Source organism: Sapajus apella, unplaced genomic scaffold (assembly GCF_009761245.1).
Source record: "Sapajus apella isolate SASKATOON/1434 unplaced genomic scaffold, GSC_monkey_1.0 scaffold21, whole genome shotgun sequence".
NCBI lineage: Eukaryota > Metazoa > Chordata > Mammalia > Primates > Cebidae > Sapajus > Sapajus apella.
In genome coordinates, this window is record NW_022436961.1 from 15,970,235 (window position 1) to 15,995,952 (window position 25,718).

General features: G+C 36.5%; 1 protein-coding gene across 4 annotated transcripts in view; it reads right to left on the reverse strand.

The window, feature by feature from the left end:
- DLC1 (DLC1 Rho GTPase activating protein) overlaps positions 1-25,718 on the reverse strand; it is a 522,866-nt gene that overhangs the window by 205,412 nt on the left and 291,736 nt on the right. For all 4 annotated transcript variants that reach the window (XM_032288334.1, XM_032288335.1, XM_032288333.1 and 1 more), the window contains one exon: positions 13,711-13,744. In XM_032288334.1, the coding sequence (XP_032144225.1) occupies positions 13,711-13,744 (34 nt within the window). The remainder of the gene's footprint in view (positions 1-13,710; positions 13,745-25,718) is intronic.

Genomic DNA, 25,718 nt, shown 5'->3' on the forward strand with positions numbered 1-25,718 from the left:
GGAGAGGTGGTAACTATCAATATCACTAGTTCCTGCCCCTTTTCCCCTTTATTGCTGGCCCGAAACTTTCTAATGGAGGAAAGAAGAAGTAAGAAAGAGGGTAGGGAAGAGACTTGTATGGGCTGACATTTGGAAGAACTTGGATTAACTCAGCATAGGGATCGTAGGTTCCACTTAGGGGAAGCTAAAGGTTGTGGACTTACTAAAGTTTATATCAGTTTTTAAATGGCAATTTATATGGTCATTTATATCAGTTTTTATGTGGCGATGATATTTACAGTGTTACTTGGGCCGATGTTAGGAATTACAAAATTGCAAATTAGGTGCTGTGTGTGTGACACAATTCTCCACCTTCATTCTCCAACCAGCTTCACTCTCCAACCAGCTTCACTCCCGTGACCTGTTCTTTTTTCCTAAGGCATTTAGTGCTTGTGCCATCTGGCTTCCCAGGGTTACCGCTCCACAGTGCTCTATAATTCCTTCACACCCAAATACCTTCCATCTCATAGAGTTTAGATTTCCTATTATTATTATTTTAGAGACATTGTTTAGTTCTGTCACCCAGGCTGGTGTGCAGTGGTGCGATCATAGCTCCAACTCCTGGGTTCAAGCTATCCTCATGCCTCAGCCTCCAGAGTAGCTAGGTAGCTAGGACTACGAGTGTGTGCCTTTGCACCTGGCATCTATCTATCTATCTATCTATCTATCTATCTATATAGAGAGATGGAGTCTCTCTATTTTGCCCAGTCAGGTATGAAACTCATGGCCTCAAGTGATCCTCCTACCTCAACCTCCTGAGCAGCTGGGATTATAGACACCTGTCACCTTGCCCAGCTAATTGTTTAATTTTTTTTTTTTTAAAGACGGGGTCTCACTATGTTGTCCAGACTCATTTTGAACTTCTGGCCTCAAGTGATCCTCCTGCCTGGGCTTTCCAAATTGTTGGGATTACAGGCATGGGCCACCGTGACCAGAAAAAAATTCCTTTTATGTGGGTGCTTGGTAACATCTGCTAGGCTATTCCAATATGCCAATAAAATTTAGCCCTGGGGAGGAGAAAGGAGTGCATAACTGTAGAGAAATTTGTAAATAAAATGAGAACCTTGTTCCAATAAACATGTACTTATTAAATGTGAGGGGTGTGACACCCAGCTTCTCACTGCACAGCCCTGTCCTCTTTTTCTCTCCTGCCCTACCTGCATATATAGTTATTTTCATTACCTTAAAAGGCTGTTGTCCTTGGGAGACTGGATAATAAGTAGATTAGGTTGGCTAATGGTAAATATGTGTGACCAGTTGACACTCTGGGTATCTTTAATTATTTTGATTGTTCAATGCACTTCATATTTTTGTGTCATTTCTTCTTTTACCTTGACTATGAGTTCTGTACAGGTAGTGTCTTCAATAGTTTTATGAACCTAGTGCATTGTATGGCAATAATACATATTCAGAAATATTTTTGGTTATATTTATACTAAAATGTGAATGTGAATGGTAGTCATTCAGTGCCATGATAATCTGTCTTAAGACTTAAGATGTTGTTTTGCAGTACAAACTTTGAAGTACCAATTGAAATGTAATACATGTGGAAGAATAATAATAGATGGGAAATTTCCACTGACATTAACCAGTGTTTTTCAAACTTTAGTGTTCATTAGAAGCCCCTGGAGAGTATGTTAACATTTATGATTATTGAACCTAAGAGATTTTGGTTCAGCAGGCCTGGAGGCATCCAGGAATCTGAATTTTTAAACAAGAATTCTAGAAAATTATAGGACACACTTTAGCAAACAGTGCATTAAAGGATATGCGTTTTTTCTTAATTAAAACACCATTTTCCTTTCTTCCAATTTTTTAATTTTTGAAAAAAATTACTGAGTGTTCTTTATGTGCAAGAAATGCAAAGATAAGTCAGACATGGTTTTTATTATATAATAGGTAAAAAAGTCTTAATGATAATAAAGGGCATAAAAAGATAACAGCCTTATAAGAAGTTCAGATATAGTGCTGGAGTGTTTGGGGAAAAAGTGCCAATTGCTGAATAGAGGATATCCTGGAAATCTTCAAAGACAAAGTACATATGGAAATCTGGAGATGATATAAAGGGAAATTTTAGGAGAAGGTAACAATATTAGCGAAAACACTGAGGTGGGAAGTGCAGGTTATGGAGAACGTGAGCATTCCTGTGAGGGCACTAGGGGGCCACTGGAATGAGATGTGTAGCTTGGGAGAGTAGCCAGAGCTGGAGATTGTGCAGTATTGTCTTTCTTTTTTTTTGAGATGGAGTTTCACTCTTATTGCCCAGGCTGGAGTGCAATGGCATGATCTTATCTCACTGCAAACTCTGCCTCCTGGGTTCAAGTATTCTCCTGCCTCAGCTTCCCAAGTAGCTGTGATTACAAGTATGTGCCACCACGCCCAGCTAATTTTTTGTATTTTTAGTAGAGATGAAGTTTCACCATGTGGGCCAGGCTGGTCTCAAACTCCTGGACTCCAGTGATCTGTGTGCTTCAGCTTCCCAAAATGCCAGGATTACAGGCATGAGCCACTGCACCCGGCCATGTGCAGACATATCTTTAGTTGGGTGAGACTCCCAAGAGAAAGGGTAAAGACAGAGAAAAAGAAAACTCAAATATCAATGCTATCTAATTTACCTAAGGCTTATAGTAGAGAATTCAGTGAGATCATGTTTGGATAGTAAACATTTTTTCTTAATTATATATGATTTCAGTACTATGATACTAATACGTAAATTTATTTCTATTGCTCCATGATATTAACTTATATTATTTGAGACAAATAAGATAAAACTCCTGAATGGGAAGAGAAAGGCCAATATTAGAGCTACTAAAATGAAAATCAAAGCACTGTCTACTTAAGGTATTTCTAAAATATAATTCCATAGAATTGCTCAGATATTTATACTCATTACCATCCATGTCACTTATATAGTTTAGTAAGTAAATAATATAGTGACATGGATGGTAATAAATATAAAGTAAGTGACATAGATAGTAATAAATATAAATAGGGTATATTCTAGGTAAATTCTAGAAAATCACAAAAATATTATGCAGTATTCTTTTCCACTTAAAAACCAAATCAGCCTGAAAAAACCAGACCAAGCCTGAAAGCCCTAAGGGTTAAATAATTTCACTAAAGAAAACAAAAGCAAGGTAAGCTGAAGTCATGGGAAATAATAGAGATAGAGCAAGCGGCTGAAAAGATGAAGTAAAGGTTTTCCAGATGTGTAATTCTTTCTATACATTAGTGCAGTTAGTTTGCCTCACTCAGGTTCTACCAGGAAACAGGCAAATAAAAATGCAGTGTTTTTTTTTTTTTCTTTCTATCTTCTATCTGTAATCTAAACCTACTTTGCTGAAATTTTGCGTTTTGTTTTCTTCAGGAAAATGTCTTGATATCTACGATCTGCAGTTGTTTTCTTTTCTTTGCTTCCTTTTTTTTTTTTTTAAGCTGGCTTCCATTATAAATGGGAATGCTGTTGGAATGCCTGAAGATACTTGTATGACTGTTGGAATACCTGTTTTTGGAAGGACACTTTGAGTGTGTCTCCACCCCACAGTCCTCTTGTCCACATCATAGAAAGTCCAGGCCGCTCCCTGCAGTTGGTGATGAGGGGTCACTGCTCTGTTTATGTTCTACTGTCATGGACCATCTGGGAGAATGGCTCCTGATTAGCTGTGGAATGATGAGTACCATCTCAGAGTCAAGGTCACAAGTTAGACCCAGGTCACTCTTTTAAAAGGTCCTAAATTTTGGTGCTTGAAAATATAAAATAATGAATGTTCTCTGGATATAATAAGCCAACTCTCCATTTTACTAAAGTCATAAAATAAGAAAGCCTTAATGTCCCCCTTGGGGTAACCTGGCTGGTCTTTGTTTTGTGTAGATGGACATTATTGTGTTCATCATTGCAGCTGGGATGTAGCATTCAGAAGCCTTAGAAATAATAATTTAAAAAAATCATGGATGTGCCCCCCACATCCTATATTCAAGTGTACTTTTTTAAATAGAAGGGTGCTAAGTGATAGAATTCAGGTTAAGTCTAATAGAATTCTGACATTTTCTTCTCTTGAGGATTCTTTATTTTAAAAAATGTATCAATTGTGTCACCCTTTTTTTCTGTTTTTGTATTCCTTTTAAAATAAACACATATTTATATACATATATATTTATTTATATAAATATATATGTATATAAACATGTTTATATATACATAAATAAATTTACCTTTTTAAAATTTATATTCTTTCCTCTTTTGGTTGTACAATGTTAGCTATCACCATTTAATATCTTACTAACGGTGATTAAATGGAATGAGGGGATACTAATATAGTCTATTGAAAATATCAAATTGTTAAGGGCAGTAGCACATGACCCAAACAAATTACAATGCAAATTAAAAACCAAATTGCAGGCAGTCATGGTGTCTTACACCTGTAATCCCAGCACTTTGGGAGGCTGAGTTGGGAGGATCTCTTAGAGCCAGGAGTTTGAGACCAGCCTGGAAAACATGGTGAGATCCTGTCTCTATATGAAAAACATTTTAAAAAATTAGTCATGTTGGTGCATGCCTGTAGTCCCAGCTTCTGGGGAGGCTGAGGCAGGAAAGTCGCTTAAGCCCAGGAGTTCTAGCTGCAGTGAGACATGACTGCACCACTCACTGCATTCCAGCTTAGGAAACAGAATGTGAACCTGTCTCTAAAACAATAAATTAATAAAAAATAAATAGCCAATGACATGTTCAGATTAAATAAAGTGATTTAAAAAGGAAGATAATTTAGTCAAGGGGAAAAAGAAAATTCACAAATCTTAAAAATGTAAGCTACGATGGCACTGATTTATGAGTGAGGCTGAAAGAGATGGGTTGGAAGATGTTTCCTGGGCTCCCATGTAATTATAAAATAATATAGTTCTGTAGCCTAAAAGGGTCATGTGAAAAATTGCAATTTTATTGAACAGGCAGGATATACCTAGTTCTAACAAGGTTTTGTGGAGTAAAACAAATACTGTACTGTTAATATTATATGTCATACAGAATAATTTATGCGGAAACCCCCTGTGCTCTGTCCTTTCATTCCTCTGTTTCTGCAAACCACTGGCCACCACTGATCTTTTTACTGTTTCCATGGTTTCCCTTTACCAGAATATCATACAATTTGAACTATACTTTCTGGTTAGTTTTGCTGTGAACTTAAAATTGCTCTAAAAATAAAGCCTAATTATTAACGAAATAAGCATCTTTTAGGTGCACCGTGCTGTGCTACATGATGTTTTAAAAGATCAAAAGCTGCTGGAAAGCATTGCTGAGATAAATGGAACCCTCAAAGGACAATGACAGTCCATCAGTCATCAATTACAACAGCCAGTTCAGACTCTATGTGCTGTAGTTGTATCATATCAGAAAGTATGAAATTAATGTGAGCAGGGGTTATCATAGAAGACCTCATGGTGAAGCCAGGACACAAACGAGTCACTGGGGGATGGGGTAGATAATTTCTGGAAGGGAAACAGGAGGAGCAAAGGTCAAGTTACGTAGAAGCAGCTTGAGGAGAAAAGTGAGGTTGTTACCATGGCTACAGCAGCAGGTGTGTGCCAGAAGAGGCTGGAAAATAAGGGTGGAAAGGAAGAGTAAGGCCAGATTATGGAAATAATTTATTCATCAGCCTGAAAAGTCTTGACATTTAAACATTACGTATAGCATAGCGGCTAAGAGCATGCACTGTTGTCTGCATTGCTGTCTTTGAATCTTGATTTGGCTATAGTGTGACTCTGTGTATCTTAGGAAGCCACTCTGAGTCTCAGGTTCTTCACCTGTATAATGTAGATAACAGTAACACCTACCGCATGGGGTCACTAGGGGATTAACTGAGTTCACATCTATAAAGTGCTTGGAAAAGTGCAGGCATAGAGTCAATTCTGGTTATTATTATTATCAATTCAGCCATTCATTACACAAACTTCAACCAAAACATCTGTTAAGAGGCCGGCATTACAGGGGTGAAGGGAAGATGTCTGCCTTTTAGGAAATCACATCTCAGTGGGGAAGATGTTTAGATAAATATATCTAAGAAGATCACAGACTCGAAGAGAAAGGGAAAATTTTAAAAAGTGATTGACTGTACTGTTATTTTTCCCATTTATCTATTTCTTTAAATCCATAGAAAAGAACTGATTTAACATTTATATTAATAAGAAGTTAATAGCATTACCAGGTGTGAGTCACAGGAATGGGACAGGGATGTCATTGGGAAATTTTAAAAACAAATATAATACCCTACTGCATGTGCATCAGGACTCTTTAGTGATCACTTTGGTTAAGTAGAACTTTAAAAACTCATTACAACAGTCAAGACAAAATAGTTTCTTAAATCCATGATCCACACTTCTCCTGAATTAGAGAGATTAGTTTTCTGCACAGTCTGCAGACAACAAGATGGGCACCAGCCGTTTTTTGGGCATTGGTGAATTCGTTATGTTGCTAATAACTCTTTAAGTTTTCCTACTTTGATAAAACACATCTAAAAATTATGTCTTCATTTTATAATAGAAATGTCTATGGTGTCCATTGAGAGAGATGTTGAGGCCAGGCATGGTGGCTTATGCCTGTAATCCCAGCACTTTGAGAGACTGAGGCAAATGGATCACCTGCGTTAGAGATTTCGAGACTAGCCTCGCCAACAAGGTGAAACCCTGTCTCTAGTAAAAGTACAAAAATTAGCTGGGCATGGTGGCATATGCCTGTAATTCCAGCTGCTTGGGAGGCAGAGGCAGGAGAATTGCTCAAACCTGGGAGACAGAGGTTGCAGTGAACTGAGATTGTACCACCGCACTCCAGCCTGGGTGGCAGAGTGAAACTCTGTCTAAAAAAAAAAGATGTTAAACTTGCCTACAGAAGTGCTTTAAGCCAATGGAGGGTCAATAGGAGAAGTATAGTGATGCCAGCAGAACTGTAAGTCATGTATACCTCAGGGAGGTCAAAGTAATACCTTGTTACATGTAACTTTCCAAAGTAAATGTACCTCTCCAAAGAAACTAGGATCAACAATTTTCTTGTGAGGATATATTTGTGTATATATTCGTATTATTAATAAAGGTAACTAAACTACAAACTGTGCACTGGAAACTCTATGCAGGTAAAAATTTAATGACATATAAGTGATGATCAGATAAGATTTTTTTTTTTTTTTTTTTTTTAGGAAAAAGTCTCCCTCTGTTGCCCAGGCTGGAGTGCAGTGGGGCGATCTCGGCTCACTGTAACCTCTGCCGTCTCCCATGTTCAAGCAATTCTTGTACCTCAACCTCCCGAGTAGCTGGGGTCACAGGTGTGTGCCATCATGCCCAGCTAATTTTTGTATTTCTAGTAGAGATGGGGTTTCACCATGTTGGCCAGGCTGGTATCAAACTCCTGACCTCAAGTGATTTGCCTGCCTTGGCCTCCCAAAGTGCTGGAATTACAGGTGAAAGCCATTGTGCTCAGTTAGATTTTGAACTAAATGGAAGATCTTTAGTTGCTTTCTTGACAAAATTGATTCAAAGGGCCTTTTCATAAATTGTCTTTCTTTAGAGAAGATTGAAAATGAGAAATTAATTTTTCTACTGATAAAAGTCAATGGAAATTCAAGCACTGAACCGCAAAGCTGTCTCATTGGCCCATACCGGCAGTTCATAGACATCTCTTCATACAGCTGATAGCCATTCTTTTCAACAGATAATGGGAGGAGCAAAATATACCTAAGACATTTTGGAGGAATAAATTAAAAGTTCGTCAGATATTGTGAAAAGTCCCGGACATCTCAGGATAGACCTGAGATTATCTGAATGTCTACATGAGTTGTTTCATCTGCCAAATAAACAGATTGATTCAAAACTATTTCTTGAGCACCTCCTCTGTGCAAGATACCACATTGCATGCTGGGTGACAAAAAATGAAACAGGAAGTTTCTGCCCTCAAGGAGCTCGTACCCTGATATAGCATAAAATTCATGAACAGAAATACATCATAGAGAGCATGAAATGTCATAATAAATATCCCAATGAAATGCTACCTTCAGCTGCGGAGACCTGGGAAGACCACTCCAAATGTGGGAGGAAACATTTGAATTGGAACGTGTTAAAAGAGAAATTATCATATCCCTGTGTTGCTTAAAATATAATTGAGAGGAAAAGAAAATAGTTTCTACTGGTTTTGGTAACATAGTAGATTTATCTCAGCTACTTAGCAATAGCAAAAATACCAACAGAAAATGAAGAAATATTTGGAAAATTATCTGTGTTTTGAAATACCCTATAAGTTCAAGATCTTGGGCATTTAAGAATAGATTACTTATATTTTTCATGAATTCCTTGATACCTGAAAGCTAATGTGTTTTCTTTCAACAGCCCAGTCAACCACAGCCAACATTTCATGGATTAGTTTACATTAGGTTTTAGAAACACTGAGAAGTTATGTGTGGGCATACCCTAAATTCTTTCCTCATAAAGAAGCAGGCAAGCAGAGACCTTAATACTTAAAAAAAAAAAAAAAAAAAAGTGAAGCAAGTATTTATAAGCCATTAGTGTAAAAATGATGAAATTTACTTTCTGAGAGTGAAAGAGAATAAAGAATTTGGAATGTTGGTCAAGGCCCAGGCTGGCCAGATAAAGACAATTTTCACATCTTGCTAAACCCTGTAAAACAGCTGGGGGCCTTTGCCATTACAAGAGCTTCATTCAGAGTAGAAAGATAAGACTACATTTGGCTTTGGGAGTATCATGCATATGGAGCAAAATATTTGCTGAGTTTTACAATAATACCAGGCACTGTGAGTACTGAGCTGAATGAAACAAATTCTGTCTTTAAGGTGTTCACAGCCTAGTGGGAAAGACAGCAATAAAACCAGTCAGATCCATACTAAAATGAAGACACAAAATCAGGCAGAATCTTTCCAAAGAGAAGTCTGAAATAGAGCAGTCCTATTTTTATTTTTTCAGCAAATCTCTTTGGATTTGTAGATCTTGGAGCATGGCTCAGAGTGGATATATCATATTAATCATTCTCTGAATCCAAGCAGTGATGATCGGACTTGAAAAGGTAGAAGTGTCTTTCCATTTTAGGTTTTTATTGTTGTTGTTCATCTGTATTTCTTTCTCAGGGATCAAAAGCAGCCAAGGAAATTAACACCAAAATGCATCAAGTCTGGGCTTTGTTGTTTAGTATGTTTACAAGAATGTTGGAATAAAATTAGGAAAATTCTCATTTTTACCCTTACACGTTTACCACAAAGAAGTGTTTGATTTCTATTTTCTGCTTTACAACCACAACACATAATTTGAAGAGACCATGACTCTGGTATATGCTTCTGAAAGCTATCTTTCACAAGGATTTCAGGCTATAATTATTTATTATCTTGATTTTTAACATTTTATGGCCAACCAAATAACTTCCAGGCAGGAGAATAAACATTCTGAGAAAAATGACCAAGGAATGCAACCAAAGTCAGGCTGTAAGTCATCTTTTTCAATGGCCCCCTTTACACATTTGTGTGGCACAGATCCCCAAACAGTACCATGAATTCATGACCTGGCTGACATATTTGGTCGTTGTGTGGAATAGTAGGAGTAATGGAGAAGGTTAAATAAAAAGTTTTCGAATAACATTAACTCGGCCGGGCATGGTAGCTCATGCCTGTAATCACAGCACTTTGGGAGGCTGAGGTGGGTGGATCATTTGAGGCCAGGAGTTCAAGCACAGCCTGGCCAACATAGTGAAACCTGTCTCTACTAAAAATACAAAAAGCATTAGCTGGGCATGGTGGTAGGCACCTGTAATCCCAGCTACTTGGGAAGCTGAGGCAGAATTGCTTGAACTCAGGAGGTGGAGGTTGCAATGAGTTGAGATGGTGCCATTGCACTCCAGCCTGGGCAACAAGAGCAAAACTCCGTCTCAAAAAAAGATGCTCCTCGTTTTTTTTCTGAATGAGCCATCTTTCACTCTACCTCTCTGCCTCTAGCTATCATCAGGTTCCAGTTGTATGCTGCAGATCTAGGCAGAAGATGAAAGTAGAGAGGTAGAAGGGATTCTATGGTAGCTACGATTTGAGCAACCAACAAACAAAATGAAGAAAAAGAAAAATTAAAGAAAAAACTATAGTATTTTTCTATGTTCTGTGCTCTAATTATAATTATTATTCTGTCTCAGATCCTAAGAAGGCACATTCTCATCCAGAGTTTCCTGAAGACAATATTTTGATTTGATTCCTTGCCTGGGAAGCTTTTTGAATAAGCAGTGATAAGAAATTCTCAGTTGAAAAGAGGAGAAGGAGGGATGCCTGCTTGATGGGATATCCTCCAACTAGACTCTGAGTTCCTACAGGGCAGTTCCTATGCCTTATTCATAGCTGCTTCCTCAGTAGAACCTAATATGATGCCTAGAACACACTGCTGTTCAGTATTTGTGGAATGACTGAATCCATAAAAAGCTGTTTCAAACTTCCCTCCCTTTGAAGATTTTTGTCATCACAGGGCAGGAGACAAGCAGCAGAACTGATCCCACTGGGCTATATTATCATGGCAGCCAGGATCAGAATAGAAGATAGCTACTTACAGCACACACAGAGCAATGACACAACTGCAATTCAAGGATGATTAATGGAATGTGCCCCACATGATTTCGTTCAGAGCTTCACAAAGCCTGGCAGAGTTGGTTCCAGTTAGCTTGGATGAGAGGTCACACAGATTAAAAATAGACTTTCTTAATAAAGAACAATAGGCTACATTCATTTAGAAAGATAGAAAAAAGGATGTCAGGCCTTAGGGGTGGGTATGAAGCTTAATCCTATTTAAGGCTTAATTAACCCCAAGAAGATTGAGTGGCTCTTCTGCCTTGATGGCTGTTCTTCTATCTAATGGAAGCTTACCAACAGAGATCCGTAAAGATGAAATAAACAAGGCTTACATTTGTATATAGAACACTCAAAATATTTCCAATATTTCAAATAATACAGCTTAGAAATACAAGAATTAGATTGCTTAGACTGTTACAGTACCTAAAACTTTTGAAATAAATCACATTCTCCTTTGAATTGTTATATTTGTTGCCATGATTCATAAAATATTAAAACATGAGCATCTTTCTTGACAGGTAAATTTACCTCTTTAAAAAAAATTCTTTCTTATACTTAAATGATAAAAAATTATATTTTATCCTAAATATGTCAGCATATTCTCCAAAAATCTAAATAAAAATTCATTCTGGAGTAAATTCTAATCATTCTAATATTTTCATAAAGAGGAGATGACAGGTTTTGCTCAAATCAGTCCATCCTGAGTTGCTAAGTATCTGAGATGGGGCATCCAGGTGCCAGGGGCCTGTGGTGGTCATATGTGTCATCTTATGAAACCTCTGCAAATTTAATTTCTCAACTCTTAATGTGTGCCTCACCCATATAGAAAAGACTCAAAAAGATTAAATAAGGAAGGACAGTTAATATCATTTTTAAAAATTATTGAGCTTAAGGAGGAAAATTTCCAGGATTATGGTAAAAAGTAGCGGTTACATTATATTTATGTTCCCTATTTAATTAATTCTTTGTTTTAAAAATATTTTCAAGCCAGATGCGGTTGGCTCATGCGTATAATCCCAGCACTTTGGGAGGCCGAGGCAGGCAGATCACCTGAGATCAGAAGTTTGAGACCAGCCCGGCCAACATGGCGAAACCCTGTCTCTAATAAAAATATGAAAGTTGGCTGGGCATGGTGGCACATGCCTGTAATCACAGCTACTCAGGAGGCTGAGGCAGGAGAATCGATTGAACCTGGGAGGCAGAGGTTGCAGTGAGCCAAGATCGCACCACTGCACTCCAGCATGGGTGACAGAATGGGACTCCATCCCAAATAAATAAATAAATAAATAGGTAACGTTTCAAAATATTTCAGAAGCCTGACAGCAGGAAGTGCTTCTCTCTGTCAAACTGAAGCCATTTAACTGGAAAAGGAGAAAGATAACTCTCTGCCTTCCCATCTCCTCCAGTGATGTCATTTCCTTTTCTTCTTTCCCCTCCCAACCAGCCAACAACTCACATCCCAATTTTTTTCTTGGGATGTGAAAAAACTTGCTAACATTCTGGAATAGGAGACAACTTTGTTTTGTTATGTACATTGTGTAAATTGCAGGGAATCATGGGAACACACATTTAAGATACTGGAGATTTAAAACTTTAAATCCATTCAATTTGGCCATTACTTTCAATGGCCAAAACTGCAATTACTTTTGCACTAACCTGCTATTAATCCGTATGATGTTAGCACATTGTTGAGTAATTTTTCTCTTGAGCTGACATATGATGCCAGTTCAATATTTCCCCTTTATTCTGAAGGGAAACTTTTCAACATTATTAAAATGAAGAAATGAGACATAGCCTAAACATTAGAGAAAAGTTTAGCTCACTGAAGGACACAAACTAGGAAAATTCTGTGTGAAAACTATCTAGCAGCAAAAATAAGATCACTGACATAGAAAGCAAACATCCCCCTCAGACAAACTCTAATGCGTTAGTGTAAAGGCACTTGAAATTTTAGTATTTTCTCTAATATGAGACTATAAACTTAATATAGCTTTTAAAAATCACAAATGTCTACAAACTAAGTGATGTACTTCAAGTTAGATAATATACCTTTAATCTGCTTTTGTTTTTATTATACAGAGCTCATAAGACAGTATGATTTTGTTTTTAAAGCACAAGGACTGATGAGAAATGTAACTGTGAAAAATTAGACTTGGATCTACCAATTAGACATGGATCTACCAATCCAAGTCTAATTTTTCATAGTTTCATTTCTCATTTTCTGTAATACTGTCTCATTGTCCATTTTCCATAATACTGTTAAATAATTATAATTAGAGCACAGAACATAGAAAAATACTATAGTTTTTTCTTTAATACAATTATTCACATTGTTTCATCACTATATTTTTGATAGTATAGCATCCAGGTTTTTTGGTTTGTTTTTGTTTTTTTGTGTTTTTGAGACGAAGTCTTACACTGTTACCCCGGCTGGAGTGCAATGGTGTGATCTCGGCTCACTGAACTTTCCGCCTCCTGGTTCAAGCAATTCTCCTGCCTCAGCTTCATGAGTAGCTGGAATTATAGGCACCTGCCATCATGCCTGGCTAATGTTTTGTATTTTTAGTAGAAACGGAGTTTCACTGTGTTGGCCAGGATGGTCTTGAGCTCCTGACCTTGTGGTCTGCCTGCCTGGGCTTCCCAAAGTGCTGAGATTACAGGTGTGAGCCACCATGCCCAGCAAGCATCAATATTAAATATCAATTACATCTTTTTCTGTGACTACTAAATAAGTCATTGAAATTAAAAATAAATATTGATAATTACTAACAACTGATTTCCAAAGACCATTCCCCAGAACACTGATCAACATCTAATTCTTTTACTTAAGAAAAAAACTGGTTGCAGTTATGAGGAAGATCACAACAAGCACACGTCTTATTCTAACACAATGTCATTATGTCAGAAAACCACATATATTTTTCTCATATATTGAGCAAAACAAATTTCTTTCACAGAATTTAAACATTTTCCCAGATAGTCATGAGATGTATACATTTTATGTATTTAATAAAATGCCTACTTTAAGATAAAATTTCATTCTAAAATAGATTGGCAAGAAAATATAATCAGAATGTTAACTTACCAGCCTTTTCCTTCTCTGAAATACCTGGAATAGCCTGAAAAGAAAAAGACACAAAAATTGTGGTATTATTAGGAAGAAACATCAAAATGCATCATTAGAAATAAGATGAAATATAATTAATGAAGCAAATATTAAATAGAGCCTGCCAATAGAAAAATCAGCATTTTGGAACTATCATTAAAATCACTAGATCTGTCTTTGATAACTGTAAATAATCTTCTACTTATTTTCTTGTCTGAAGGCAGACTCAATCTAATGTATATCCATAGTATCTTTAAATAATACTGAGAATAGGCTGGGCCATGGTGGCTTGTACCTGTAATCCCTGAACTTTGGGAGGCAGAGGCAGGTGAATCGTTGAGCCTGAGAGTTTGAGACCAGCCAGGACATCATGGTGAAACAACATCTCTATAAAAAATATAAAAACTGGCTGGGCATGGTGTCGTGCACCTGTAGTCCCAGCTACTCAGAAGGCCAAGGTATGAGAATCACCTGAGTCCAGGGAGGTCAAAGCTGCAGTGAGCTATGATTGTTCCACTACAACCCAGCCTGGGGAACAGTCAGACCCCCATCTCAAACAAACAAACAAAAAACACTGGCAATAAATAAATCTAAAAACACTTTGAATCAGGATAGAATTTTTGAAGTTAAATTTTTTCATCCTATTTTTTGGGAGACAGAAGCAAATTGGTTAGTTTCTGGGCATTTCAAATCTCTTCCCTGTTGTTTATTTTCTCTGAGCACTAAGTGAGCTATCTTACCTCTCAAGGCTCAGGTTCCTTCTTTATTAATTGCATCCAGATAATCACATCTACTTCACAGGATTGCTGAAAGAACTAAAGGCAGCAGCCTCCATAAAGCATACTAGATCTTCAGGGAAATGCCACTCTTAATATTTATTAAGATGGGCCTGGGTCCAGTGGGTTAGTTGACTGATATAAAAGATGTACAAGTTCAATCCCCAGCATTTATCACTATCATTATTTTAAAAAATAGAGTTCAGAATGATATCTTTTCAAGAACTTAATGCTTAGCTGTCTAGTTCTACTGTTTGTGGATACCCCAAAACAAATGAAGCAAGTTGACTTTCTCGTTCTCATTCATCTCAGTTACTCATGTATAAAATATAGTTGGGGATGTATTAACTGACCCATTGGGATTTGATGCCTTCTACCACATAACCACTGACCGCAGGATAGATCCAAAGGTGATATTTCTTCATTCTTCATTACTTCAGGAACAACATCCTCAGAGTTGAGGTAAGAAAGGCACACTCAAATGGGTAATTTTGAGTGTGTGTGTGTGGGAGAGAGACAGAGAGAGAGAGACCCAAGTGCACCTCTGGAGTAGATCAGCCCAAGAAAATAGCATTAATCTTCATTTCTAGAAATAGTAAATATCAAGTCATCTATATTTTTGTGAAATATTGACCGTTGCTGAGATCTTCATCTTTGGGATTTGGCGATTGATGCAATTATTAACTAAGGTAAAGATTTCCCTATGAATAAAAAGTAGAGGTGGGGGGGTTGTTTTGGCAAGATTAATCTATACTGAAAGCATGTTTTGACTCAATCTCAATCTACATGTAATTGTTCAGCACTGTTTTCTGAATGTGAACCTTGACTCCGCATCCTTCCAAAGATGCAGACTTACAGATTAAATGGCAGCCTGGGGGATCAGGACCAGAGATCAGGGCTTCCGATGAATGACAGGCTGCCAGCATTTTCTTGGGCATTCTTTCATTTATAAAAAAGCCATATCACTTTTCTTTTCCTTCAAAAATTTCTCTGATTCAATACTACAGGAAAGCAATTTCCTCCTTTTACAAGTGATCCTACAGTTTTGGTTATGTTTATTTGCTTTCTACGCATCTCTTAAAACATATTTAAAAATGGAATTAAACCCAAGCTATGCATTAAATGTTAAGTGTAGCCCCCAAATTTGCTCCGATCAGCAGTTTTAAAATAAATTCTCTCTTTTATGAAAAGCAAACAGAAAATAAAACCAAAACCCTTCTTTTCTCAACAAGATTGGAAAAGTTTGTGACAGGTTATTAAAGGATGTTCTTAGAGAAAATTCCTCAGTATAAAAATAGTTAATGAGTACTGGGTGCTTAGTATGCTTACGGCCCAGTTTTATGCTTTTACTTGCATAAATTTACTCCATCTTTAGAACACTCCTGTAAAGTCCTGGAAAGTAAAGTAACTTTTGTGAGGTCATACTGTCATTAACAGAAGCAAGGCACGATATAAGCATGCTGGCCTCTGAGCCACATTAAACAGATTTATTTTGAAATCAAGGAGGAAAAAAGTTTGGATTGGTCTTATGATAAGACATTTACTTAGAACACAAAATATCTGTACAGGAATATTTGTATGGGACATTTAGACATTGGCTAAGGAAGCCCTCTCTTTTCACAGCAAATCCATTTAAGTCAAGTTGAATGCTTTGCCCTGAATCACGAGTTTACCAGTGACAAAAACAAGCCTTTTCTATATTTTGATTTCAAAATATATAACCAAGCATGTGTAAGTAAATATTTAATAAAAATGATAGTTGGGGTATCAAGCAAAAATATATTTTAGCTTTCTTATAGCCAATGTCCACATTTCATGTAGCCAATGACAATTACTTTAGAATCTCACTACACTCTGTGTGATTTTTAAGCTACCAATGCTCACTTCCATTAAATAACTTCAAAGGCCATATTACAATATAGAGAAAGAATAGTCAAAGTGTAGTATTCCTAGAAATTTATAACTTCTTTTTAAGATCAAAACCACATAGTGATAACAGGTGGCTATTCCTACAATGATTTATCTTTAAATTTGAGGGAGAATTGTCTCTCTAGCAAGTTGTTTATGAATAATATATTTAATTATTAAGTTTCTGAAATTTTCCAGAGATAAAAGGCATTAGAAACAACTGAAAAATGCTGACATTTGCTTTACAGTTAATTAAAGCTGATTGCTAATTCTTAATTACATGCTTCACATTATCCTAGGTACAAAAACCCTTAGCAAAGATTTATTCTTTTTGTGGAATTCACAAGCTAATTAAAGAAGTTACAAAAAAGGCAAAGAATAGATGCTGAATGGGAATGATTAGCCACATCACTGGTGTGGCATTAAAAAGAGTGAGAAGAATATAGATCATTAGGACTATCCAAGTAGAAATGGAATGGTTTTCTTGGGCTTGAAACCCTAGGGCAGGAGGCATTGATTGGGAGATTCTTCTCATCCTTGATTTCTGAGAAGAGACCTGGATAGATTTGGGTCTGTGTCCTGAGGTCCCATCATGTCATATCTATTTCTGGGCTCAAAAATAAAATTTCACACAAGCTGACTGTATAATATGGTACACAGTAGGGGTTCCTCAACATTTGTGGAATGAAAACACTAAATGCCTATTTGTATACACAACTTAAATAACATGTATGATTGATGCTTGTGAGAAAGCTCCCATAAAAGTTGTATTTTTGAATTCATTAGGGGCTTTTGCTAATAGCTGCCATATGTTTCATTTGAACTGCATCCTCAGGAAGTGATTTAATATTTATTGCAATAAAGCAATTAAATAGGATTTTCCTGCTGGTCATATGGGTTTGCTGTAATTTTATATTTTTTTCTCTCTCATTTCTCAATGGAACAAAGGAAAGTCTACAATTAACTTCCAAATAAGAGGGGAAAATCATACATAGTCTTCTGTTGCTCTTCTCTAGGGTATTTAAATGATAAGATAGCAACCTTTCCTATGGCTTCCAACCACTCTGACCCCCTGTACTGAGCCTCTTTAATAGTTTTCCACATGTAAAGATTTTCACTGAAGTTGGCTTATTAAGGTGTTTTATTAATACAATTGAAATTTTAAAAAAGCCATTTAAAAAAAGCTTTTTTAGTGAAACAGAAGGAAACAATTTGCTTTCTTCTAATGAGATCTTTTAAAGCTGTGTGTGGGAGCTTAGACTGTGTACATGTCTTTTTATGTTTTTGGATGTGAAAGATGGTTGGGGAAATGCTGATTTTGACATCCCACATGGAAATGTTCTAAACATATGTTGATCCTTTTGGTCTGCTGTTGAGGTGGCTTTCTGCACTTACAGGAGAACTTCAGATGGACACCTTTTAGGTACTTACACCAACTACACAGAAGCTGCTAACATAAATAGCATCATAAACAGTAGATATCATGTCTGAATCCATGACAATTGACAAACTGAATATCTTGTCAATTGAAACATTCTGACTGAACCAATTTCTTCCTGAAAATTTTAGAAATTTTTTTTCTATTTTCTATGATTTTAGGAATATGTTTTTCCATTTTAGAAATGAAATATTTCTATTAATTTTCTTTAATATGTTATTTTTATTAATATGCCATTTTCCTCACTTGTATGGAATATTTTCCTCTTAGTTCTTTTGAATAAAGAACGTAGAATACTATCATTAAAACAAACATTATAAGGCAGCTATGATAGTATGAAAGTCCTCCTAGGTTCCATGAAGTGAATTTATTTTTTGTCCTGCAGTACATAAACAGAGCACTAGCTATGTTGTGCTTTCTTTCTTTAGTCAGAGTTTTCTTTTACATGATTTCAAATATTCAAGATTTTTGCACAGAAGTGTCTGGAGTGCTCTGTTTCATTCTATAGGGATTTTTTCCATTTGCCTTTTAAAAAGTGGCTTAATTCATAGAAGAATCAGTGACGGAGTAGTTTACTCCTTCCCCTTTAAAACATTCACTTTTGTTCCCACGAAAATATGTTCCACAAAAGATATAATTGCAGGGAAATTCCAAAATAAGTAATTCTGCCCTTAAAAATTGCAAGAAAATATCCTTCTGTGATGGAACAGCCTCTATCTCTATCTCAGATGAGGGCACAAGAGCCCATTGTGGGCACATGGGCAACAGGAAAGGTTTTGGGATTCACATTTGTTTTGGGAAGACACGAAAGACGGCGTGAAAGAGAAGAAGGTATATGGGAAAATGCGTTTGTTTTCATCTCTTCTTCATTTAAAGACTCTTTTGAAATCACTCCAGTCTGCAATATTGTTAGCCAGTCAATGATTTCAGTCTGCTTTCATTTGAACAAAGAAGTTTATTGAAAAGCCGTGTCTGATTGGCAATCTGATATCGCCTATTTTGGTTTACAAAGTAAGTTTCTAGCTTTGACAGTCGTCATTCTTTCATTAAAAATATAGTCTCTTCTTAATGGAGGGGGATTTAGAGACCATATATTTGTGTTTTCCAATCTTCAGTTCTTCAAATACCACCTTCACAATTTTTACCATATAAATGTATCATCTATAAATTATTCACCTAATAATTTAAAAAATCAAATTTAAATAAATTTTCTTTTTTTAACTTGACTTGTTCTAAATGATAAAAATGCATACATTTATGGGTTTGAATTGTGGGTTATATTACTCATATACTAGAATGCATAAGTATAAAAATTCAGAACGTTTATCCCAGTATCAGCCGATATGCCATTAGTACTGTATGTGCTATATTTTGCAAAAGCCTGATTTAGTTATTTCTGTCATTTTGCCTGTGAGGATGTTGAGACCCAGACAGGTTAAGTGACTTGCCCAATAGCACAGGGCTTTTTGTGGCCAGATGGGAATAAGGCTAGAATGCAGCTTTATAGCTTTGTCTACTATACCATGATTCATAAGACTGATGAAGTCAAAAGGTCATCATGGCTTCATCCCTTCTACTGTTCATGATTCCAACTTAACTTAGTTTCTTAACCAGATTATGGGAGACAATGGAAATTCAGTTTCAGAAAGAAGAGATGATGTGCTGGTGTAAGGATTGCCTTCAAGGAACAAATATCTATAACCAAAGTGAAATATTAATAAATGCATGCATAATTCTCTGAGAAATGTAATTCATGCTGTGTATTCTTCTTATTTCCAAAAATGGACACATCTTATTTAATAAAAGTTGTCAGCCATATTAAGATTTATTCCCCCCTGCAAAGTCACTGACTTTAACAACTGTCTTCCAGTTTTATAGACTGAAATTATAGCTTTATTTATACTATATGGCGTAGAAATTTGGGGTCTCAGCTCAAAATAGTTGTTTAAACATTTGAACAAAGGCAAAGTTGATTTTTAAGGGATATTATGGTGCTGCTCACAGGTATGTCTGTAGTTTATCTTGAGCAGAGATGAGATGACTCTTGACTAAATTAGAATGAAAGTTGGGATTCTGACCTTGAAATTTTTTCTTTTCTTTCTCAAAACACTGGCATTTGTTGTATTTAAAGCTGGTCACTCTCTCTTCAACAAATCCTGTAGAATATGTTACTCCATGCTCTCTTCAGATAGCTAACTATTGAATTTCAGACTGACAAAACTCTGGTTGAGGCCATTTTTATTTGAAAATACTGTCTAAAATAAATGCTAATCATTATTCTGTTTTTAAAAAAAATCATTTCTTTAGCAAGCTAGATAAACAGAAAGAGCCCGATGACTGGGCCACATTAACTTAACTCTTCTCTGTCTTTATTGAATTTTTAAATTATAATGTTCTCTATCTCTAAGAAATTTACAATTGATGATTTATTCATGACATATCCTTTAGATATATTTTCATCTTACAAATTCTTTTCAGAATTTAAAGATCATGTCTTTCTCTGTTACTATGAAAGTTTATTTCAATCGAACATTGTTAGTAGAAAAAAGTCTATTAAAATTAATAAATATATTTAAGGGCCAGGCACAGTGGTTCATGCCTGTAATCCCAGCACTTTGGGAGGCTGAGGCGGGTGGATCACGAGGTCAAGAGATCGAGACCATCCTGGCCAACACGGTGAAATCCTGTCTTTACTAAAAATACAAAAAAATTAGCCAGGCATGGTGGCACATGCCTGTGGTCCCAGCTACTTGGGAGGCTGAGGCAGAAGAATCACTTGAACCCAGGAGGCAGAGGTTGCAGTGAGCCGAGATTGCACCACTGCACTCCAGCCTGGTGACAGAGCAAGACTCCATCTCAAAATAAATAAATAAATAAATAAATTTAAGTACTGCATATTAATATATTCTCTCTATATTATATATATTTTCTTAAATTTGCAAATACTTCCAAAGTATTCTTTTATTGTTCTGTATGATGAGTTGCCTATGGTAGCCACTTAGGAATACTGACTATTCATAGTAGTTTTTAAGTCTGATCTATGAAAATTCACAATTAAGGAGTTATGTAGACATGTGGGCTTATTTCCAGTGAAGATGATATTCAAGATAATTAACTTATTCAGAGAGTAATTGATTCAAAATGGCTGTTTATCCTTCTTTTTGTTGGACGATGTCAACCAGCAATTTATCTCCCCTTCAGAGTTACACTCCTCTTAATGATTCATTTTGGCCATGCTGTCATTTTTCTAGTCTGAATTGTAGATTTTTGCCGTTACGAAATGTTACTTCTCACAGGATTTCCTGGGCATTACTAAGGCAATGTCCCTGTTGAAGATTTTTACTCACAGCACTGTTTTCTTTAAAATGTTTTAGTGATTCTCTTTCTTCTTTATTTCTTACTTCTTTATTTCTTAGTAATGTGCTCTAAGATCCTCCTCCTCATGTGCCCAGGTCTACTTAGTCATTAACAGATGCATGGTAAGTACTCACTACCTACACAGTCTTTTGCTAAGTGCAGTAATTGCACAAGAGAAATTGAAGACACGCTGTTAAAAGAAGTAATCTAATTGTGAATCCACAATGAAGACCGAATCAAAAAATTAGAGGTGAATATGAACAAGTATAACGTTTCTTGCTGCCACTAATTGGCGTGGTGATTTTTGGCAGATTTCTAGAACTCTCTGATCTCAGTGAGATAGGAGTAGATATAGTATCCACATTCTGGGACCATTTGTGAGGGTTAAATAAAATTGCTGCATGGGAAGGGATTATCACAAAGCTCCATGATTGTGAACTATTCCTATTGTTGTGTTTGTTAATATAAGATTAAAAAGCAACTGCTATATATAGTAATATAGAAATAATGCAAAACAAGTATAGGTTTTCTGTCTTTGAATCCTCTTCTTCCTCCAGTCCAATTAATGTCTTTCCATATGTTTATTCCTCCTTTACTTATTTTGAACAATTTAAAATTATTTTCTGTGGGATTTTGAAAAAAATTTTCTTTTTTTTTCAGCTATTTTCCTTAAGTTTTATAAAGCTTAGTTGGAGGATACAATGCTTTGAGAGCAAATAAATTACTTTATTAAAAAAACTTAGAATAATGATTCATTTGGAGTTTGTCACTCCAAACTAGCTATTACTAGGTGGGCCTATTCTTTGCCCTTTTAGGCAAGTAAGTGACGATTTTCTACTTGGGTCTCCATATAGAAGAACAGGCTCCCAGTTGTGTGTGTCTTGGAGCAGCAGAACCTGAGGGAATAAGTAGAAGTGATCCCTGTACCAGAAAATGTGGAACGTCTATATTCCACACTCAAGTGATCTTTGGGTAACTTCTGAACTGTAGAAGATCCCTGGGACCACCACTCTTTTTAATCAGATTTAATCAGAACTTTTCATAGGACTTATCACTTATAGAAATTTCCCCAAACTAAAATGAATTCTATACACTATTCATGAATTGTTGAAATATATGCACATAATTATACATATATAAATACATGTACATTACAATATTGGTCAATAGACGTGGATAAAAATAGAGGTAAAGTATTGGTTTACAGTTTAACAGAATAGCATAAAATATTTAGCTTATAAACAAAATAATAGGTATTGTCAATCTGTTTAGTGTATATTCACTTAGTCTCTTAGGAAGTTGGATATGAGATAAAGCATTTACTCATATCCATCTTGGTGAGGTTAATTACTACCAATTATATTTAAACATAAGCTTATTTATTTTAATAATTCAATGTCTGCTTGTTCATCTGTTTTGCCAAATATTTGCTGATATTCTCACCATTTCATAATATCCAACTTAAAAACTGTTGGTAGAACCAGACTTCTGGTAGAAACTCAAAACTTAAACCATTAAATCAGAACCACAAAAAGTATACAGATTAAAACTACTTACATGATGTACATAAATCTTTTTATGACACACTATAATCTTGTTCACTGAACTGGAATTTATTCTTATCAAATATGACTTCACAAAGTGGGCCCTTGGCTGGGGCCCAGAAATATTTTTATTACAGTTAGATATTAATTGTAGTGGTAACCACCCACAAATTTGATTTATCTTATGTGTGGTCTAACCTAAAATGTACACCATGATACGAGGATCAGCAAAATAAAGGTTTTATTTTGGCCTAAAGTAAAGGTATTCTAATGTTATGCAGCTCTAATGAAGCTCATCACTTCAGGCCTGAGAGTGCACAGAATCTACTGTAAGTGATTGGGAGCTAAGGAAGAAGTTTAGGACTCAAGACTAACAGAACCTGATGAATGGCCTGGTGCAGTAGCTCATGCCTGGATTCCCAGCACTTTGGGAGGCTGAGGCAGAAGGATCCCTTGAGCCCAGGCATTTGAGACCAGCATGAACATGATAAGACCCTGTCTCTACAATAAATAAATAAATGTTAGCAATAAAAAGAAACTGATCAAAAAAGATCACAAGAGGTTTTTGGAATTGGGATGATAATCAAATAATAGCCAAACAGTTGGTGCTTTTAAAGTTGTAAATTGTTTTAACATTGAGATCTCTGTAAACATTCTGTTCTTTGAAGACAAATGCTCGGGCAGAAGAGATGTCCTTGTTGGAACCTCTGAGGTACATGTCTGAATCTATCTATAAAATAGAAGAAGAGTCTGCTCTATGGTGTCAGAAAGACAGGTTAATTTAGAGATGAACTTGACATTGGGGGCTTTCAATTACCTCCTCATGGTAATATGATAACTATTCTGTGACTTCTCTCCCTAAATCACAGGAGCCCAACTTAATTTCTTCTACCCCATTGATGAACCAAGTGTCTGTCTTTTGTTTGTTTGTTTCCATTTGATGCCCAGCCCCCTCACCCTGATTTCCTTTCTACCCCATCCTCTGTGCAGGAAGGGTGACATGGATGGAGACAGGGAGTCATATACTCAGGTTTGCCTGGGATAATTTTGGTTTAACAGGACTCTTGATCAGTTTAACATGTATCTCAAAAAGGTCATTTCTGATGACATAAAATGATTAATACTTACATTGAAATTATTCAGGGCGGGTTTGCATTTCCAGATACTGTAGTCTTGTTTGGTACTGTGTGAGATGCATGCACTGAGAACAAAGTTCTCACTTTAATATGGGGTTAAATCTAAAAGACCACTCAGTGATAAACAGCCTCTCCTTCCCTGACCCCTTTCAGATGTAATCTAACCAACACCTCCCTTTCAAGAACGGCACGCAAGTTGCCCACTGCTTAACAAAGTGCACTCAGACACAAGTGGCTAGAGACAGCTAACCCTTTCTGATTTCTGCTGCGGATGGAAGTGTCCAACGATGCCTCCCTACCAGCCACTTGGTCTACCAGCCAGTTGTGGTCTGGTGCCTGCTGCAGCCTTCAGGATCCACTGAGTCTGACGAGGTAGAAGACAATGGGGGCTAGGTGTATGTGAGATACATAGGACAAATAGAGGTGCAGCAGTTTTGTCATCACATATAGAGTTATAGGTATATTCTAATATATACAGATGTATATACAGTGTGTATAGTATATAAACTCTGTATACAGAGTATGGTACACATAGAGGCATATACTATACTATATATAGTATATGTACCTATACTATAGGTATAGTATATACAGAGTTCTTGCTATCGTGGTTTTGTCATTTATTGTATTGTGTAAAGCTAGAGTTATATTGTTAAATAATTGTTGAGTAGCATGTTTCATTTTTTTGCAATAATGAGGCAAGAGGATCACTTGAGCTTGGGAGGTCATCACTTTTGCAATAGTGGTAATTAATTTTTTATTTTATTTTGTATTTTTGAGATGGAGTCTCGCTCTGTCGCCCAGGCTGGAGTGCAGTGGCACAATCTTGGCTTACCACAGCTTCCATCTCCTGAGTTCAAGTGATTCTTCTGCCTCAGCCTCCTGAGCAGCTGGGACTACAGGCATGTGCCACCATGCCCGGCTAATTTTTGTATTTTTGGTAGAGACGGGGTTTCATATTGATCATATTGGACAGGCTGGTCTTGACCTCCTGACCTCGTGATCCGCCTGCCTTGGCCTCCCAAAGTGCTGGGATTATGGGCAAGAGCCACCACGCCTGGCCAATGGTAATTAAGAACTCTCTTAACTCTCAAAAGTGTCCCAGTATGGATGATAATTTATATGAGAACGCTTTATGTAGATTCCATCAACAGAATCCTTACTACTCTTGGCTTCCAGGTAGGTTGGGCCCATGGTGAGCTGCAGAAGGAGACAAGGGGAGGAGCGTGAGGTTGGATTATCTATTTCCCTGGATCCCACCTGACATGATTGCCTGGAACTGGTTGTGACTTTCACCTAAAGTTACTGGTTTTCTTAGGACAACTGACTTCGCAGACTTTTTCCCCTCTGGGTTTTGTTACTTCCTTCTCTGGTCTTTCGGGCCTTGGGGTGATCAGCTCAGTGGCTACTAATCCCCTGGTGACTGTAGTATCCCTTGTGTTTCTCCTACCACACAGCTTTGCAAATAGCCCCTGTGTAACTAATCCCTTCTCAAATAATCTTAAGTATTTCTTGTATTTTCTATTGGATTCCTAATTGAATGTATTCCTTTTTTTCTTCTTCTATGAATGAGCAATGAAATTCTCTTTCTCTCTCCACTCTCTTCTTATGTGGAGAGTTATGTGAGGCAAAGATTGTAATAAGTGAAAAAAGTCTTACAAATCATTTATGTACCATTAAAGTCTACCTTAGTTTCAGAAAACTATATTTCAAAATGGGTCAATGAATTTTGAGCTTTCTGTGAGATGTAGTTTGTAGCACTGACATATTTTCAATTTAGATTAATGCTGAAAAGATTCAAATCATCAAGCATAAGGAAAGTTAAGTA